Consider the following 19,367-nt stretch of genomic DNA (forward strand, 5'->3'; position numbering starts at 1 on the left):
GAGGTTGAAAAGCAACTCTCATCTCTCTCCATGCAATGGTTTCCTGTGCAATTACGATCGTTCTGGTCAACGGTTTACAATTACGGTCGTTAAAAAATTAGATATGTAATGTAAATGCACACATAACACATATCTCAGCCACTTTTGATAACACGCGCACGTTTTTGGTTTTGGTAACTAGCAGAAGAGTACATTCAATCATGCTAATTTTCTGAGATATTTACATAAATTATAGTTTTACTTTGTCTTGTTTTCTGGACTATGACTTTTAAATTTTCCCATTTTTTTTATTTCTACATTTTATTTCCCTTCGGCCTTCTTTTGTCCCTTCGACGCTTTGTCCATTCGACCTTTTGTAATAGATTCGATCTCGCGATTCCAGCGCAGCTTTTCGAAACTATTTTCCAGAACCAGGACAGGCACATGTTTGTAGCCGATAAATTCGTCAACCAATGATGACCTGATCCCTCCAGCCTCGTGTAAGCATTATATTTATGTCATTGTTTGAGGATGTTTGAGGATTGAGGATATTTAGGAATCTCAGGAACAATGCATAGTGTTAAAGTTCCGCCAAACACACGCGATGCAATTCTGTTGACGTTGATCTTCTTCATCTTCTCATTTGTATTATATTCTCCACTGGGACATTTCCGCCTCGCAGCTTAGTGTTAATTAAGCACTTCCACAGTTATTAACCCTCTCTTTCCCACGACTTTTTTCAAAGATTCCAATAGGAAGGAATCATCTATGGAAAAAAAGCTAGAACAAAAGTTATTTGGCATAGATAAAATTAGTGGAAAACGAAAAAAAAGTTTTTGATTATAAATCAATAGTTTCTTGATTGTTTTCAATAGTTTCACTATTTTTACTCAAAATTGATTATATTTGCAGTCTAATGAAACCATAAAGTTGTGCCAAATACTGCTTTTTGTTGTTGAAATAATTCGATGAATGTTGGAAGGTGCAAAATTTGATGGTGCATGAGGCTTCTACGACGATACACTTATGTCCAGAGAAATCGAGAAAATTTCCAACCCGAAATTTGTCTAGACCGGACCGGGAATCGAACCCCAACCACCTTCAACATGGTCTTGCTTTGTAGTCGCGCATCTCATTGCACGGCTAAGGAAAGCCCTGTTGCTGTTGGTATGGAAACGTGAATGGAACATTGCTAGCAGTGATCCAACGATAGAATTGCGACGATTTTTAATGCGAAACAATTTGAATACTTTTTCAGTATTTTCAGTACGATACAATTTCAAGTCTAATAGATGAATAATGCTTTTTTTAATGAAACTATTTCATTATCTGAATTGTTTTACAAAATACACTCAAATAATAGTAGGTTATGTAAAATGGTCCGTTATAAACGAGCTGTAATGTAATTGGAAATATGTAATTTGTTTTTCGTTAGGAGAAGGAATATTGCTCTTTTAAATACATCACTTATGGAAAAAAATCACACCTTTAGTTAGTGATAACCACAATAAGTGTAGATGAGTTCACTGGAGTCGGTATTTACGCGGGGGATACGTACCGTATAAATATCAAAACGTGTAAAACCGTGTAGATGGAACTTGCCATTGCCAAAACAGCTTAAATCTCAAATATCGCGTAAAAATGATCGGAAATCACAAAATTACAGATTCTTATACACATATTTTAAAATCCTACATTTTTTTGCAATTATGCATATACCCATTTCATATACAGATTTTGGTAGGTTTAGAATTATGAGAAAACCCAAACACTGCTGGTTGTGGTGTATTATTAGTTATGACTGGAGCCCGTCGTGTTCGGGATTGACTTGTGTAAAAGTAAGCACAAATCACATTATAAGTTATGAACGCCTCCGACCCTTCTCAATTAGCGTTTCTTTTTCTGTTGGCATTACGTTCCCCACTGGGACATTGCCGCAAAGTTACCATTTACCATCCGTATATCATGAAGCAAAAACGATAATACTCTTATGGTCAGGTATCTCGAGGAAATTTCTGGAAATCTATCCCAGTTACATTCTATAATACTTTGTAGTATTGCATTGCACCGGAAGGAAGGCTCCGATTATCAACTACCATGTATAATTGAATTAGTCGTTGTAGTCTAAGTGATTAGTCGTTGACGATATTGTCAATCATCATCTGATCTATTAATGATTCATAAAGAGTTTATTGTCGTTTTCAGTAAAAGGCATATTAACGAAGCATAGGTTTCCAGGGTTTTCCTATTCCCTCCACACCATATCCCATTGCGGAAATGGTTCATATCATGGCGCATCACTATGCACAAGTAGCGTACACTAGGCATAATGTTCCAAACGGTGGAAATGTTAAAATACGAGCTTTGACGAAGGACTTAGAACATTACATATATGCATATTTGAATTAGTTTACTACGGTAACCTTTTACATTAATTTCACATTTCGGACACCTATTTCAATGCGTTTTTTTAGTAGTTTGTGCAACTAGTTGCCAAACGATGGTTTTTCCAGCACGAGTACGAGTGCTGAAAAAAATCACAAAAAAATGCAAACATTATTTTGCAATGACGAAAAATGGACTTTAATATGATAAATATGGACAAAAATGGCTCAACTTCATGGCTTACTTCATGTGATCATTCTTGTCAATAAATCATGTTGCTGCCGAAAACAATCAGATTCCATGTTATCGTGCCACATTGTGTGGCTCGACAAACAATGAAGCGACTAATTATCTTGTCTTTGAAGAATTTTGATGTCATGTCTTTCGAACTATTTCATTAATTACGCGATGCAGATGGTTTTTAATTATAGCACTCAAATGAGTATTATAATAGATTTTTTGCAATTCCTGATCATAATATCTGGTTTACAGTTCACCGTTGAGTCATAAAACGGCCTACTTTTCCATACCAACGAAATGGGTGCTTTAATGAACATTATGCAACTCAAATGGGTTGCATAATATTCATTATAACACTCATTTGGGTGCTATAATGAAAAACCAACATCAGAACAGTAGTTACATGACTTTATTTTGCTGGATTAGCTTGGGTAAGTGTTCAAATAGTGTAATAGTGTAATAAATGAAATAGTTTGATGGACATGATATCAACAATTTCCAAAAGCAAGTACATCTATCGCTTCACGGTTTATCGAACTATGCAATGTGGTCCTATTGAACTAATACTTAGGCATACCACAGTGTTGAGAAAAACTAATATTCTCAAACCTCATGATTCAAATCAAGCACGAGTGAAATCCCACCAGATTCATCGCCCAGAGAATCTTGAATAATTGGACTCCTCACAATTTGCATCATTCCTTGTATCTTCGCTTGGAACAATAAATGCATATGTAAACATAATATACGCATCGATTGAGTTTTGACGCCTTTTGGAGCGAAATCATTTTTCGGCGAGTGAGCGACACGATGCGATTTTGCCTTGTTCCGACAAACTCAAGTGCGATTATTTCCCTGCAAAATAGCGGGCGAGTTAGTTACCAACACTTCCCATTCATCCCTTCTAAATTAAGGAAAATCTTTTCAAAATTCCATTAATGTGTCTGAAAATATGAAATCACGAAATTCTAACGCATACTTGCTCAACACTTGCCTTATTCTATACTAGATAGACTAAAATATGAAATTGGAGAAAAATATTGTAAAACTGCACAACATGAAAAGTCTATAAACCATGCGCCTCCATTTGTTTTTATGCGTGAACGATGGTAAGCATTTTTAGGAACCTTACTTCATCTCAATGAAACGTTCCAGTGAAGGAGCAGTGAAACTTTCATTGGATCGTTTAATTGAGATGAAGCTTTTGGTGCGGAAAGGTCCTAATGTATACATAGGAACGCACGAGAATGTCGAACGAGTTTGATTGACATTGATGTAAACCTGCTCCTAAACTTCATTTCATAGCTCCTATGTGTTATTGCTCAATGCTTCTATACAACGCCCTAGATACTTAGCTGTTTTCTTCCCAGTTCATGTAGCCCATAATTGTATAAATGATGTGGGAGAAAATTGATTGCGGGGATGATAAAAATTAATTTAATTAAAATAAAATAAAATCTCAGAACTCCTCGGATTTTTTAACCTTCTTCGGACATTAAGAAAAACTTTCGAATAAGATGTTGGGGTCATATTGTAACCGAATTACAAAGTTTACATATCGTTCGAAAGATAAACTCATCAATTTTGTGGCTATATGGTGATACGCTGATTCCAGAGACAATGGCCACCGGGAACCGACTGTCACTGGGACCTTGTCGGTCCTATAAGCAGAGCACAAAAATCGCTCCATATCTATCTTTCGAAGGCTAACTCTTCATAGATTCTCATAAAACGGGAATGTATGGTCTATGAGAGAGTTTCCAATCAAAAACATTCATTCAGGGGACAATTCCGTTTTTACACCAAAATATGCCATGCGACGGCTCTTTCGTCGTGATTTTCACCAAATAGATGGTTATGTACTTGTAATCGATTATTGATCTTATTGGTCACTTTTGTAATACATTCTCGTTTTGCTCCAAAATATGCCGCGCGGCAGCTCTTTCTTCATGTTTTTCCACCAAATAGATGGTTATGTACTTGAAATCAAATATAGACCATATTGGCCACTCTTAGAACCTGTAAGTTGCCCCTAGAGAACTTGTTGAAGGGGACATTTCCCGGCCACACCAAAATACGCCGTACGGCGGCTATTTCGTCGTGATTATGCACCAAATAGATGGTTATTCGCTTGAAATCGATTTACGACCACTTTGTCCTCTCTTGGAACCTATGAGATGCCCCCGAAGACCCGTAGAAGGGGAAAATTTCGTTCTTACATTTAAATATGTGGTGCGGCAATTCTTTTCACATGATTTTCCATCAAATATATGATCAACAGCTTGAAGTCGATTTGCGATCACATCGGCCACTCTTGGAACCCGATATTTAGATTGCTCAATTGAGCATTGTGTAGCTTCCCCACGATTGGTACAATCACCTAAAATTTTTGTTGTTGCCCCCTCAAAATATTAAGTTTAGGCAAGCAAATATCCAAAATATTTGTATCGGCCTTAGTTGATTCATCCAAAAGTTTATTAACCGTAGAGTCAATGCCTATGATATGCTATCATTCTTTTTGTTACTTTTCTGCTTGGCCAGAAAAGTCAAGCCAATTGTAATGAAGAATGTCCTTCGTCAAAATGTATTTTCGCCTTTCTAATGTTCAACTAGATCGACACTGTCCATATCCATTTCATTTCGGTTTTATACGCAAGGCGAATAGCGTTCATTTCCAAGCTATGCCACCTAGAAAGTCATCAAAAGATTTCAATAGTTACTTTTTTGTGCGATTCCTGTTGCTAGTGTTTTACGTTTTATCAGTAATGATGGGATTTTCCGTTCAATATTACGACAGCGCTAAGAAGAAAGCTTACACCTCGAAGATTCTCGCCGTTTACAGCATTGCTGTATCTATTATACTGATCATTCATTATAAAACATCTGATGTGCTGTCGAGCAGCAGCAGCCAGGAGCAAAGCATGGTTGCGTTGGCAGTTGGTGGAATTGAAGCGACATTATTGGTCAACATTATGCTGCTTGGAACTATTCGGCGATATATTGCAAGGCGCAATTCCGAAGAGCTATTTAACGATTTCATCGGTGTTCACAAAGCAGTTGGCTATTCTGCTGAGTATTTGTACAAGGATATGAACAAAAAGGCACTGAAAGCTATTATCATTGGTTTTTCGTTGATCGTATTCTTGACTGTATTGATAATTGTTGAAAAATCTAAAATTGAAGACGCAGGTTGGGTTATGTTCGATATTTTTACAATGATGTATCCAAAGGCTTTGATTGTGAACATCGTTTCGTGCTATTATTTGGAAGTCCTTTACGTCTTCCGTTATTTAGAGGTGACTAATAATATGCTGGATCATTTGCATGGCAAACTAGCGAGTGAACTGCAGATCATAAGTTTCGGAAAATGCTCTCCGATATTTTCTAAGTCACTACTCCAAATCATGACAATTCGTAGCCGTATTATTACTCTAGCTTCCAGACTGAACAAACTCCACAACCTTCAAATATTAACAGTATTCACGTTGATTTCAGTGTTAACCCTCAGTCAGGTATTATTCAAAAATGAACATCAGTATGTCAACCTTTTTAATAATTCAGCATTTTGTTCTTTCAGGTGTATTCTTTATTCCTCAGTGTGTATCGCTTTAATAAAAATCCGAACACTGATATCCTATATAAAGAATGGACAATATTGTTCGTCCTTGTTTTGGTTTTGTATGAAGCATACTGCATAGTGAATGCATGTGAGCAAACTACAGAAGAGGTATGTATTATAAGGCAGATAATATGTTGTTCATTCACGTCTCCTTTTTTAAATTGTAAAGTTTTGATCCACAAACAAATCATTAAATCTAGTTTTTTTTCACAAATATTTTGAGCTTGTTCCCTTGGTTACTTTCATTTGTCTATGATTTTTTTTTTTCAAACATTGATTTCGTCGATTTGGGAAATTTTATTGACAATTTGGCCCAGAGGTGAGCCAGACAAGGGCTGAAAGTCTCTTAAATAAAGACAATAATAATAACAACAATTTCGCAAATTTTACATTTTTGAACATTTCAATTTTGTAGTTCGGTTGTGGGCGCCTTTGATAACTCGGCCAAAAATTAAAAAAGAAAGAATGAAAACCACTTCAATTTAAAGATAAGGAATAAATTATTCCTTTTTTATTTAGCCAGGCGGTACTAAAAAAACTCAGATCAATCAACCTACCAGTGATGATGCCTGTCTCGTACCTTAGGGAGGATATTGAAAACAATCACATGAGAAAGGTCTAAAATTGCACTTTAGGTAAAAGGATTTAATTTTATCCATTAATTTACGTTTCTTGGATTCATTTATATGCATCATAGTAAAAAATAACCCTGATTAATCACTCTAATCACTCTAATCACTTCAACATGATCACAACCTTAAAATTTTGGATTCAAGAAAATTTATAATTTCCATAGTGCGTTTAGTTTGATGACCACGATAAAGCACATGGGGGGAGAAGGGTTTGAAAATCATCAAAAATATAACCACGTGGTTTCTGAATGGCCCCTAAACAATAAACACGAATGAAACTAAAACACCATGCGCTTCCATTATCATCACCCCTACTCTATATTAATGGAACGATTGAATCTTCTCTCATCCCAATTTATGCTCTTTTCAGTCCAAGAAAACATCGGAAATACTGCATCGCTACAATTCTTTGCACATTGACGCAGAGCTGAAGCAAACCGTAAGTTCGATAGGGAAACGGCAGATATGCCCTCCATAGTACCTTAAATCATTAGAGCAACGTCCATTTACTATGAAGTCGGATAAAATGATGATTTCTTTTTCTGTCATGAAAATATGTAAGAAAATGACAAAATTTGCCGACCGCATCAGTTAGCAAAAGCATTTTTGTAAGGATTCAATATTAAGGCCAGAACAAATATAAATTCCTTCTTTTGCCCTGTTGGTCTTTGACTAACGAAGGGGGTGGTAAATAAAAAATAAATGGATAGATTGATGAAATCGTAAAAGTCGTCAGTTTGCCTGAATAATTTTCTGGGAAAGTTGAATGTTTTATTTATTTTTACAATAAATTTCGAATTCTCCCCTCGAATAATAAAATAAAGTCACAAAAAGTCGAGAGGGATGAAGACAAAGGATAAAAATAATATTTGTCTGGCCTAAATATTGAACACAAAAAATAGAAACTTGATGAGTATTACCATTAGAATGTTGATTCCCTTCTCAAATATTCACCCCTATTCTTGTTTATGCACGAATGAAACTTTCGAATGGATCCAATTCGTTCGAAGCATTGTACCGTGAAGTACCCTAATTTCGCACACTTAAGATCTGACAAAGTTGAAACGTTCATAGAAAAAATGTAATGCCCATTTGGGAACATTTGTTACTGTAGGGGAAGGGGGGGGGGGGGAGTAATATGCCCTAGCTAAGCAAACACTGCTTTATTGTATTATTTGTAACGCTATTCGTGGGTATTTTTACATTATGCAACAGTTAAACAAGATAGCTAGTTGATGCCATTCAAAAATTGTAAAAAATCTCAATCATATTGATAATATTCACATTTCAAAAAAGTGGTGATATTCTGTTGCCGGAAAACTCATGAGGCAAAACGCCTTCTAGCTGGCAGCTCCTAGGGAACAAAGCACCACGCGTCGGCGAATCAGCATTCTGGTATGGATAGTGCATGGAGACGCAAGTACATTGTAGGTTAGTTATTGTAGTCATTGTAGTTAGTGTAGGTACTTGCAAATTTTGCTGCTACATGAATAAAATTGCGGTGTGATTCTAAGACCATTGTATGTTCCTTATTTATTATGCGCATGAAAATATGATGTTTCCTAATTTCGCGCAAAAGTGGTCCTAATTTGACTCATGTTTGAAATTGAATATCGTTATTGGTGTCATGAATTATAATCAATTGGCCAATGCAATAGAAGCATGCATCAATTGATAAAAATATGCAGTTAACGGTAACAGACACCCGTCAGTACCCATTCTTTAGTCGAAATAGTATGCCCCTATATTTCGACACTGATACTTTGCTTAGATTTTAGTTTATGATTTTTAGTTCACACAAGTCATTATTCCTCATATATCGTTTCTTTCTGTAATATGAACCATATTTTAGGAAAAAAGGCATTGTTTACCTGGTGTATTAAAAAAAGTTTTAACTTTCGAGACATCATGTACGAGAGTCTTAAATTACGCTATCTTTCACATATAGCTTGAGCTTGAGCTTGATTGACTGCTCGTAGTTGCTACTCCATTATGACCAGATCAGCTGTTCTTGCACAGGAAACCAACAGATGTTTGCTTGGGACTAGCTCACATCTTCAATGTACAAGTACTGGTGATCTCATTTGTTAGGTAATACTGGCGCCTGCCACGTCAGAATGCAAGTCAATGTAGGGAAGGGGAGGAAATGATGATGCAATCACTCGCCCACTGCAAGCCGAATATACCACTGCACTTGCCACGAGTTCATGCGGAATTTGTTGGAGTTTTTGGGTTAGGTTCGAGAGGCAGAGGTCCGTCTTGGTTAACGAGCGCTGCCAATGTGATAGATAGGAGAAAGCAACTGATGGAATTTCTAATTGGATGTTTGGAAACGCGCTTTATAGTTCATTTCCAATTCTAGCAGATTACTGTTAGAATATTCAAGTTGAAGGTATAGGAATTGAGATGGAAACGGTATGGAACTCCATTTCCAGTTCTAGCGATTGCTAGAACATGAGAAATATAGAGAAAGACACAAAGTAGGAGAGTGGAACGGACCTGACCTGGGATTGAGCCCACGACCTCCTGCGTATGAGGCAGAAGCAGTAGCCATATGACTACCAAGCCCGCTTAAATTACGCTATCTTTTACATATAGCACATTTTCAAATAAGTGTGTTTACATAAGGCAGGCATCTTCAATATTATATACATTTTCGAAAAAGCTGCGAAAGTTTTATTCTTGACTTAAGATTAGCATCATCTTTGACATCGGATTCGAAAGCTATTGTAGGCACTAACCTATAGGATTTGTCAAGTCAACATTATTCTATGTCGGTGGTTATCCGCCAGAAAATTAGATACAAAGCGTATGAACTCTTCGGGTTCTATTCAGTGTAAAACAATGGATTCCAGTGCATCATACTGCTTTTGTTTCGTTAGAATGTTGCAAATGAAACTACGAAACAACAATGAACGAAATTAGGCACCCTACTGGCTCTCATTTCGCGCACAAATCAAATGTTTAAATGACGAATAAACATATCCAACAGAGCATAATGAATATAAATAGTTCCAAAAAGTAGCCATATTTGTTTACTTAGGTCGTCTCTGTGTTAAGCACAAGCAAATATTGCGGTCGATGGGAAGAACAAATTGAAATGATTTTATTTGGTGCACTAAACTAAGTTCGTTTTTCAAGAGTGCAGTGCGAGATTTCTCTTGTTTCGGACAGCAGAACGATCGCGTGATCTGCCGAAATATTGTGTTCTGCATTGCGCGGACGGTGATAAAGTTAATCATTTCAGTACGTGATTTCTTGTGTTTCAGATTCTCCAGTAATCAGAGCGATCGCCGGTCGTCGAAATTAAGTTTTGCTTTGTGCGGAAAGCAAAACGATTGGCTGGTCACCGAAATTTTGTTCTGCTTTGTGCGAGTGAATAGCAGAACTATCGCGCGATCGGCTGAAATATTGCGTTCTGCATTGCGCAACCGGTATTAAGAGTATCCATCGAACAAGTAAGTGCAGAGCGTGTTTTAGTCGTCGGGAAAGAAATAACATATCTATCTTGTGTTCGGTGGCTCATGCACATGTCGGTCGAAAAGAAAAGCGCTTTCTTCAATAGTTTGCTGTAGCAATCGAGCAAGTGAGTACAGAGTGCTGCGCTTCCGTGCGGTCGTCCAAAACGCGAATCTCCTCAGTTTGCATTCATTTGTTTCAATTTTTAACTCGAATTAGTGTTATTTCCCATCCCATAGATCGTATCGCTTACCAAAGTGAATCCAGATAAATTATCCTTTATAACTAAAACGATATCCTATCCCAAGACAATCGTGGAGATGCAGAGGTATACTCGGTCTCTAGTAGCAACGAGAGTCGGACTAACAATCCTTTCATTCCTATATGACCGTAAGGACGCGGCCGGCGCCGTTATTGACTTAAAATATTTTAGCTCCCGAAACGTGTACATTGAGAATGGGTAGCTAATCCCAAGCCCCATTCATTGTGTTCTCTGTACAATTCCGCAAGTTCAGTCAATCACGGAGTAGCAACTACGAATTGTGCGGTCATAATGCTCATGTACTAAACTAAGTTCGTTTTTCAAATTCTTTGGTGAAAACCATTCAACAACAACAATATTTTGTAATCCTCCCGATTTTTGATTTTGACTGATACCCTAAAATTAAAAAAAAAATAAATAAATAAATAATCGTCGAGTCCCACGTTGGACGCAATAGTTAAAATTTTCTATACAAACATAAAGATAAACAATCAACATGTAACAAATAACAAATTAAAATAATGCACTTTCTCTCTTGGTGCCCTGAGAGAGACGGCTAGGTGGTGCCCACTACGGGAAATGACGAGGTTTCATATGAGATTTTGGTCCATTAGTATTGCGTATTGCGCATTTTATCTACAGCAATTAGTTTGCAGTATTCATTGCTGAACTTTTGTTTAGGATTCTTATCCTATTTGGTCACCTCGAATCAAATAATGCCATTTGGCATCAACGATTCGATGTCTGTGTCTGGAGCAAACACTACTTAACATTTTATTGCCTAAATTAAGTCTTTCTTCTTGAGTCCAGACACAGACTCAACTAAATAAAACTGACGCAACCTAACACAAATGACACAGACTCAATCGAATATTTACAACTATTCGAACAAAATAATACCAGGGTGGCCAGTGGATTTTGAATTTCAAATTCCCGGTTTTCTCCCGGTATTTTGGAAAATTTCCCGATACAAAAAAATATATAACTATTAGAAAAAAAATCAAATAACCCACAGATCTATCTACTATAAAATAAAAATGAAATGGTCTGTGTTCGTATCCGCATAACTCGAAAACGGCTGGAAGGATTTTCTTCATTCCTTCAGCGGAAACGTTCATTATAGTTTCCGACGGGTTTATATGATATTTCCTCATGTGAAAATCATACACAGGGTTAAGTAAATCATGAAAAACTAAAATTAACATTCGAATGGTAATTTTGCATGGGCAGATCATACCGCTTTTTCGCTTACTATGCAAGACAACGTCTGCTGGGAGTAAATATTAAAATTAGAAAAGAATTTCCATATTATGAACAATTATACTGCAACTGCCAATTTAAATGCAGAAGAGTGATTTTTGCTGGCCTAAACAATACTATTTTTTAGCTTTATTAGTTTGATTTTTTATTCAAGTAAGTATGAGCTCATGGCAAATTATTTAGACATTACAATTCTGCAGAAAAATATCGCGGTTGAATTTTTTCATGCAAAATGTTATCCTTTCAGTCATTTGTCATAACAAAATGGCTTTTAAAACTAACAAATAGGCACTTTATTTTTCACATATTCAATATTATCACATATGCTATGCCAAGAACGTTAAATTCCTGCATTAGGCAACGAATAACACAAATCAAAAAGGTTGATCGAATCTACATAATTTCGTTTAAATCGGGCATGCGATCTAAGTTTTGAGTTTTTTTTTCAAATTATCTTGGTTGGATATTTTATACATAATTGAAATATAGATAATATAGTAACAAATTTGTTTTAAACCTTTTTAATATAATTAGGGGAACTGTTCCGTTTTCCATCTCTTTGTACATATATTCATCTCATCGCAAAACAGAGAAATACAGTACCAATCTTGTCGCTTATTTTTACTAACATTCTAACTAACAGCAGTGCTCACTGCTGAAAAAAATCACAAAAATAAATAACAAATCAAATACCTTTTCATTGCTTTGTTTTTGATTGGATGGAAATGGGAGCTATAGGATGAAGTGCCGAACCGTTCCCCTATATAGACTTTTTTCAAAAAAGCCACAAAGCTTAGGCATTTTTAACTGCATTGGGAAACTTGTCATGCATACTTCTATTAATTATTTAAATTTATATTTATTTGTGTCCAGTGCGCTATCAGAAACAGGGCCTTTCAAGACTGAATTTGTATACAACTTGTGAACATATTTTAATCCAAAACTTATATCTCATTTCAAAATTTCTGGAAGGAATTGAACCGTTTGTTTGAGAAACTGCATATGTAACATTTTTATCCAAAATGAGATTTTTATATACAGTCAAACCTCCAGGAGTCGATATTGAAGGGACCATCGACTCATGGAAATATCGAGATGTGGAATAGAAAATCCCCGGGAAGCTGTTCGTAGGGACCATCACAGTAGCCCAGAAAATATTTTTTAATATGACATAACTTGCTTCCATGAGTCGATATCGAGTCATAGAACATCGACTCATGGAGGTTGAACTGTATTCTGAATCCTCGTCCAAAAATACATATTCTTGCAAAAAATACAAAAAAAATATTTTGTTCAGGAATGTATGAAAAAATTTCGTTTGTTTGAGGAGCATATATATGTCCACGTACTTTGAAGAGCAATTGTGGAGTACTGCTTACATTATTTGCACTGTAAATGCCCCAGGGTGTTGAGTTTTGCCAAAAACTATTGATCTGTATCGAAGAAATCGAAAGATTCGGTGCAAATTTGTTAAAAAACAGTTTTTTGTTGTTTTCTTGAAATAGTGTAAAATGGACTTATGTAGTTTCTCAAACAAATGATTCAATTGTAAACAAGACCTTGCAAAGGTGCAGAAAAATTACGATTTTTACAAGGATTTTTACGTATTTTTTTTAAACATCTCCTCTGTATCGTATTTGTTCTCGACAATGATGATAAACCTAATTTTCTAAGAACATGTGTACAACGTTCTATTAATCGAAAATCCATGTTCTCGTTAACGCTTGAAAGTATAGTTCGTCCGTAAACAAGAATACGGATAAAGGTTAGAAAAAAAAATTCTTTACCTAAGCCTCGTATGAATACCGTGCTGTGCCCTTATTCCGTTCACCTAAGACAATGCGCTATGTCTTAAAGCTCTAAAAAATAGCCGTTTAGTATTTTGAAGCTGCAATTTCGCTACATAGTGTCATTTGCTATATACAATTGGAAATAAAATATGTTGGGATGCATTCATAGACTTAGGCTCCACTAGTGAAAACAAAATTGATCAATTGTGTGCAGGGTTGTTAACGTTAATCAACGATTAACGCCGTTTCGTTAATCCGTTAACGTTAATTTCAACGATTAACGATTTTTACGTTAATTTTGATAAAACGTTAATCAACGGTAACGTTAACGCTTTCCGTTAATTTAACGTTAACGGCTGCGTTATTTTTTACGTTAATGAGTAGCTATATACGCGAGGAGAAGTGGATGAACGCTGTCATCAGAGGAAAAGTAGAATCACTGAAATTTAACACGGCAAGGTATAGCCGATGGAATTGAAAATAATTTTCAAAATTACAAACAGAGTTTTTTTTGAAAATGATTTATTGGGCGAGATTAGAAATTCAATAAACATTAAAAGTAGTACCATCTCCGGAATAATTTCAAGAGAAAACTTCATTGTCATTAACAATCAAATTAATATATGTATAATGTAGATAATCAAAATTCTAACCTCATGCTATAAATTATTTGTAAATAAATATCATTTTTCAATTTTGAAAATTATTTTGAGAGCTGCATCCCATACCTCGCTGTGAATTTTTTTTCATGATTCTACTTTTCCTTTTAATGACAGAATTCATTCTTCTCCTAGCGTATGTACTGTCACAACTCAATTTTCAAACTACCTTCCACTTCGGCAGATTTTATTAAACCGTCTAAGACGAGTTTAGTACTCTCCATTTAATTCCACTACGAAACGTAAGACGAAACGTAGAGGATTACTAAACTCGTCTTAGACGGTTGAATACATTCCACTAAAAAGAGCTTAAAATATTTTTTCAGAGATTTTATTATTTTATAGGCAACATTCTTGTTGATCAATATATGTGAGATTTAGCCGTAAACCCCTATGATACACCCAATATTTTTTTTTACACGGTTGGTATTCTTTAATTTCCCAGTACACCTGATTTTTCACAGTTTTTGAAATACCTCTTGAATTTTCTTTGATTTTTTATGAATTTTTTCATGGGGTTAACTCATAGTTTCATCAACGCTAAAGGTCGTAATCAACTAAAACCCACCCGTGTAAAAAAAGAACCGGGTGTATAAAGATAATTATAGAAGTAAATGTGAGAGCGAACAAAATTTACGCTTCAATAGTAGAACATACTCTGCTGATGCCGTCATCACTCAATTATTAAATATCATTGCCCAGATGACATTATATTTGACAAAAAACAATTTTATAAGATACTTGATTGAAATTTATCTCATTATGTTAAGAAAAGTGAAAAGAAAAACTGAAGTACTTTTTCCGAATACAGTTCAACCTCCATGAGTCGTTGTTCTATAACTCGATATCGACTCATGGAAGCAAATTATGTCATATTAAAAAAATATTTTCTGGGCTACTGTGATGGTCCCTTCAAAAGCTTTCTAAGGATTTTCTATTCCACATCTCGATATTTCCATGAGTCGATGGTCCCTTCAATATCGACTCATGGAGGTTTGACTGTACATATATGCTGCCATAGTGCTGAACGATGTTTTCATTTCTTTATTAGTTCAAGATCAGTTTATAGCTAGTTGGGATTTTAGTGAAAACAGGAGAGCACCATTTCATGGACAGCTGAAATTGAAGCACATTTTCCATTTTATGAAATGTGCTTTATACATATGAATTTAAGCAGCAACTTTCACCAGCAACCAAAACCTGTGCTTTTGATGCGCACATCTTGAATGGTCTGAAAATGTGTAGATAATGTGGATAATAATTGACAAATTGCTTTTTTACATTCTGTCTAATGTGATCTGACTTGAATTGAAAATACTTTCAGAATGACAATTGATTTTCATAGCGGTGAACTATGATTGATAAAGAAAAAAATCATGCCCCATGTCATGTCCCATGGAAACCGCATTTGCTCTAGGATAGGATGTGCCAATTAGTCATTAAAAATCGTACCGATTTTCTGTCAAAATCGTACCGGTTGCTGATTGGGTGAAAATGACAATCGATTACTTCGATCGGCGGTATCACATTTTCAAAAGGGCAGCTTGTTGTTACCTTGGCCGTGTTGCTGGATAATTAAATTGAATGTTATGATAAAATTCAAAAGTTAGTTTTTTTCATTTTATGGGTAACATTAATTTATGCTAGGCTGCAAATGATGTATGCATGATTCTTAAGAGCTATGCTAATTTAAAACACTCGATTTGAAGCATTATTGACCAACTTTTTACTAATTTCACTGTAAAACTCTTACATCTCCCTGTAATTTTTTTTTTCTGATGGTACGTAGCATCCTTTATTACGAATTATGGAAGAACGAGAAAACATGATTTTTTTCACATATACTATACGGCGGATTTTGCATAAAAAATATTTGGAAGCACTGGCCACCACCTCGTCGAAGCAATCGACTGAGGAAACAACAAGGCAGTTGCAATTCTATTGTCACATCCTATCCTAGCTTTTGCTTAGAAACGAATTGATTGTTGATTATTCAGGACCTGATGGCAGATAAAAAACAATAACGAGTAGATTATCGCTACTCGTTGACGTTAAATGAACTCATTCCGTTGACGTTAACGTTACTATCCAAGTAACTCAACGGAACGACGTTGACGTTGAACCAAGAGGAAATCAACGTCAACGGCGTTAATCGTTGATTAACGTTAACAACCCTGATTGTGTGGTCCTAATTCCAATCATCTGAAATGGCATTGTTCCTAATTCCGTTCATTCGTGTTCCTAATTCCAATCACCCGAAAAACATTTGATTTCTTGGAGATGCTAATACCAGGCATCATTTTTCTCACAAATCCATCTTTTCATTTAATATAATATTGCAAATAAAAAGCTTAAAATGTAATTTCCTTCCAAATTTAAAATACAATGAATGATATTTCCTTAGTATAGCCAAGTTGACTGTTTTTTCGTGTGTTTCACTTACCATTCGAGATATATTCAACATGAACATTGATGCTAGCTGCCCAGAGGTGAACGTGCCCCTGGAGCCGACGTTCTGATAGCTGCCCAGTTGCATTAGGTACCAAAGAAAAGGACAGATACGATTCCTTATTGGAGTTTTACACCTTATCCTCATCGTAATTTTGACTAGAGCCTGGATACTAGGCCTTTAATTCTGACCTGAACCTTCCAAAACAATGTCTCTGTTTGTTTGGAATTGTTCGTACCACTGTTTCATTCAAATTGAATATTCTTTAAAGTTCCGGTTCTTTAAAGTACCGGATAACCCTACTTCTACGAAATATTCACGGATTTCGGTGAAACATAACCTTATTTGCAGCTCAGAGAGGGCAGTGTTTTTTTATAGAAATGCGCCAAGAAATTTCCGGATAAATCATTTAAACAAGAACGCCGCAATTATGGATTGTGCTGTATAAAACTGTCCGTATTCTCCGGAAACCCTTTCTTAACATTGTCCAGCATTCACTTTATAAATCATCATTAAATCATTAACTGAAAAAAACTGTATTTTCCCGGCACGAGTTGAAAAAGGTCCCATAACATGTCGTCAACGGAATTCCTTTCGGTCTGCCTGCTTGCGGGATAGAATTTCAAATGTTCACCATTCATATGGCTTCATGTACGATGTACCTTTTCTTGCTCATAGATTATATTCTCAAACACAGAATTTCCGGAATCCATCCTCCAAACCCAATGAACGGAATAAGGAACGAGTAGATTTAGATGTACCCTTATTCCGGTCAAGATCTTTTTCACTTTTCAGCATTCCCTATCGGAAAAATACAGGCAACGATTTGGTAATACGCTAAAATGTTACCTGTTTTATCTTGTTATGCTGCTGTATTTGAAATCCAGGGCAAATTTTCCCTTAAAAATGCTTAAATATTATGACATACGCTCTTAGCAAGTTAGTTAATGAAAATAGTCAAAATGGCGCTCGTAGTGACGACCAACAAATTTTGTTTAAATTTTCACTATTAATCGCTTAAAATGACGCTGGTTTTTATTTCATTTCATGCATACATAACCATAGAAAAGTACAAGGATATTTTCCTGTTGTTTTTAGACAAAAACTCTTTATTATTTATCATTTTGTCTTGCATGAACGGAATTAGGCGCTGATTGAAATAAGGGCACAGCACGGTATAATGTGTAACTGTGTGCCAAATTTCCATCGTCACAACTCTTTGATGCATCATGAGGATTGTGAAAGACAAATTGCATTTTTTTTGTTGAATACAAGATTATTGTTGAAAACGAAGGTGTTTTTCACCTTTTTTAACGGCTTTGGAAATGTTGCAATCAGGCTTGTAAAATGTCATCTGCATGTCATTTGACTTATTTTCATAACTTTCTTCAGAAGTCAATTTAGGTTCATAATTGTAGATGTACTCATAACGTTTGAGTAGGGTTATATTTTTGTCCAGGGGTGCATAATTCTAAATATAACATCTGTGGCAGGAAAGTGAAAACACTCCAAAATGTCACGTGTCATTTGACATAATGTCATTTGAATGACATTTTGCCTCCCGCGCCCCAGATTACACATTTACAACAATGTCTTGTTAGACAAAGTTATAGGCACATTTAAGCGCTATAAGTTCGCCGTACCTCAGGAATTGATAGCTAACTTCTGAAAAAAGTTCTAGGAAAATTATACAAACAAATGCAAATGACATTTTACAACACTGGTTGCAATATTTGAAATAAAAGAGGAGGAATACCAAATATATTTATTTTCCGGGTATAAGTAACCCGGAGTGGTAATTAATTACTATGTCTGAAACTCAACTTTGATGAGGATTGATCCTTGATTGAATGGGATATCTAGGGTCTATAAATTCATAAATACATGACCTACTTTAGAAATTTGTATGAGTTCACAGTATGTACGAGATATTGTAAAATCTGAAATAGAATGGAATGAGTGAATGAGTCTACCAATTCTCTCATAATGTTTGAAATTACTGCACTATTTTTTACAAAGAGACAAATGCAGATTTGAAAATTTTCCCGGTGGTTATTGAATTTCCCGGTTCTCTCGGTTTTCCCGGTTCGCTGGTCACCATGTAATACCAACCGTAACATCGTTCCCCCATTTGATTTTGCTGGCATAAACGAGAATCCGCATCAACTGTCGTTCAAAAGCGCGTTCGTATACGTAAACAAGAATATGGGTGAATGAAAATTTGAGAAAAAACGCAAGAAGAAAGTAATATTTGTTCAGAAAGATCTTTTGACTTTATTAAAGAGAATTACGGCCCGTGTCGCTTGCTCGTCTCTATCAGAATTATATTGAAGGTGGAAATACCTGCTCTAACCCTTTTTCTATATAAAAAATAAACAAACTCATTTTTTTTTCTCAAAACAGGTGGAAATCTTTCTGATTCAGCTAATGCACCATCCTATCAAATTCACCGCCTTTGGAATGTTCACTCTCGACTATTCAATATTGTTCTCAGTAAGATCACATCACTATTAGTTCTGTTCACTATTACTTTTGATATTTTTTTCTTTGTAGATTATAACATCAACAACCAGTTACCTGATTATTCTCATACAGTTTGAACTAGCAGATAACTGTAAAAAGGACTGAATAAA

At 35.6% G+C, this 19,367-nt stretch overlaps 1 protein-coding gene across 1 annotated transcript; it reads left to right on the plus strand.

The window, feature by feature from the left end:
* Positions 1 to 5,372: 5,372 nt before the first annotated feature.
* Positions 5,373 to 19,362, plus strand: LOC134210145 (putative gustatory receptor 28a). The gene is made up of 4 exons (XM_062686169.1): positions 5,373 to 5,753; positions 7,226 to 7,294; positions 19,138 to 19,227; positions 19,288 to 19,362. Exons 1-4 carry the CDS (start codon positions 5,373 to 5,375, stop codon positions 19,360 to 19,362), a joined length of 615 nt encoding a protein of 204 aa, XP_062542153.1.
* The last annotated feature ends 5 nt before the right edge of the window (positions 19,363 to 19,367 follow it).

The sequence above is a fragment of the Armigeres subalbatus genome, chromosome 2 (genome assembly GCF_024139115.2).
Source record: "Armigeres subalbatus isolate Guangzhou_Male chromosome 2, GZ_Asu_2, whole genome shotgun sequence".
Classification (NCBI taxonomy): domain Eukaryota; kingdom Metazoa; phylum Arthropoda; class Insecta; order Diptera; family Culicidae; genus Armigeres; species Armigeres subalbatus.

Coding starts and splice junctions, on each gene's coding strand:
- LOC134210145 (XM_062686169.1), top strand. CDS start 5,373: ATGGGATTTTCCGTTCAATATTACGACAGCGCTAAGAAGAAAGCTTAC. Junction 7,295..19,137: donor ACGCAGAGCTGAAGCAAACC/GTAAGTTCGATA, acceptor TTCTCAAAACAG/GTGGAAATCTTTCTGATTCA. Junction 19,228..19,287: donor ACTATTCAATATTGTTCTCA/GTAAGATCACAT, acceptor TTTTCTTTGTAG/ATTATAACATCAACAACCAG.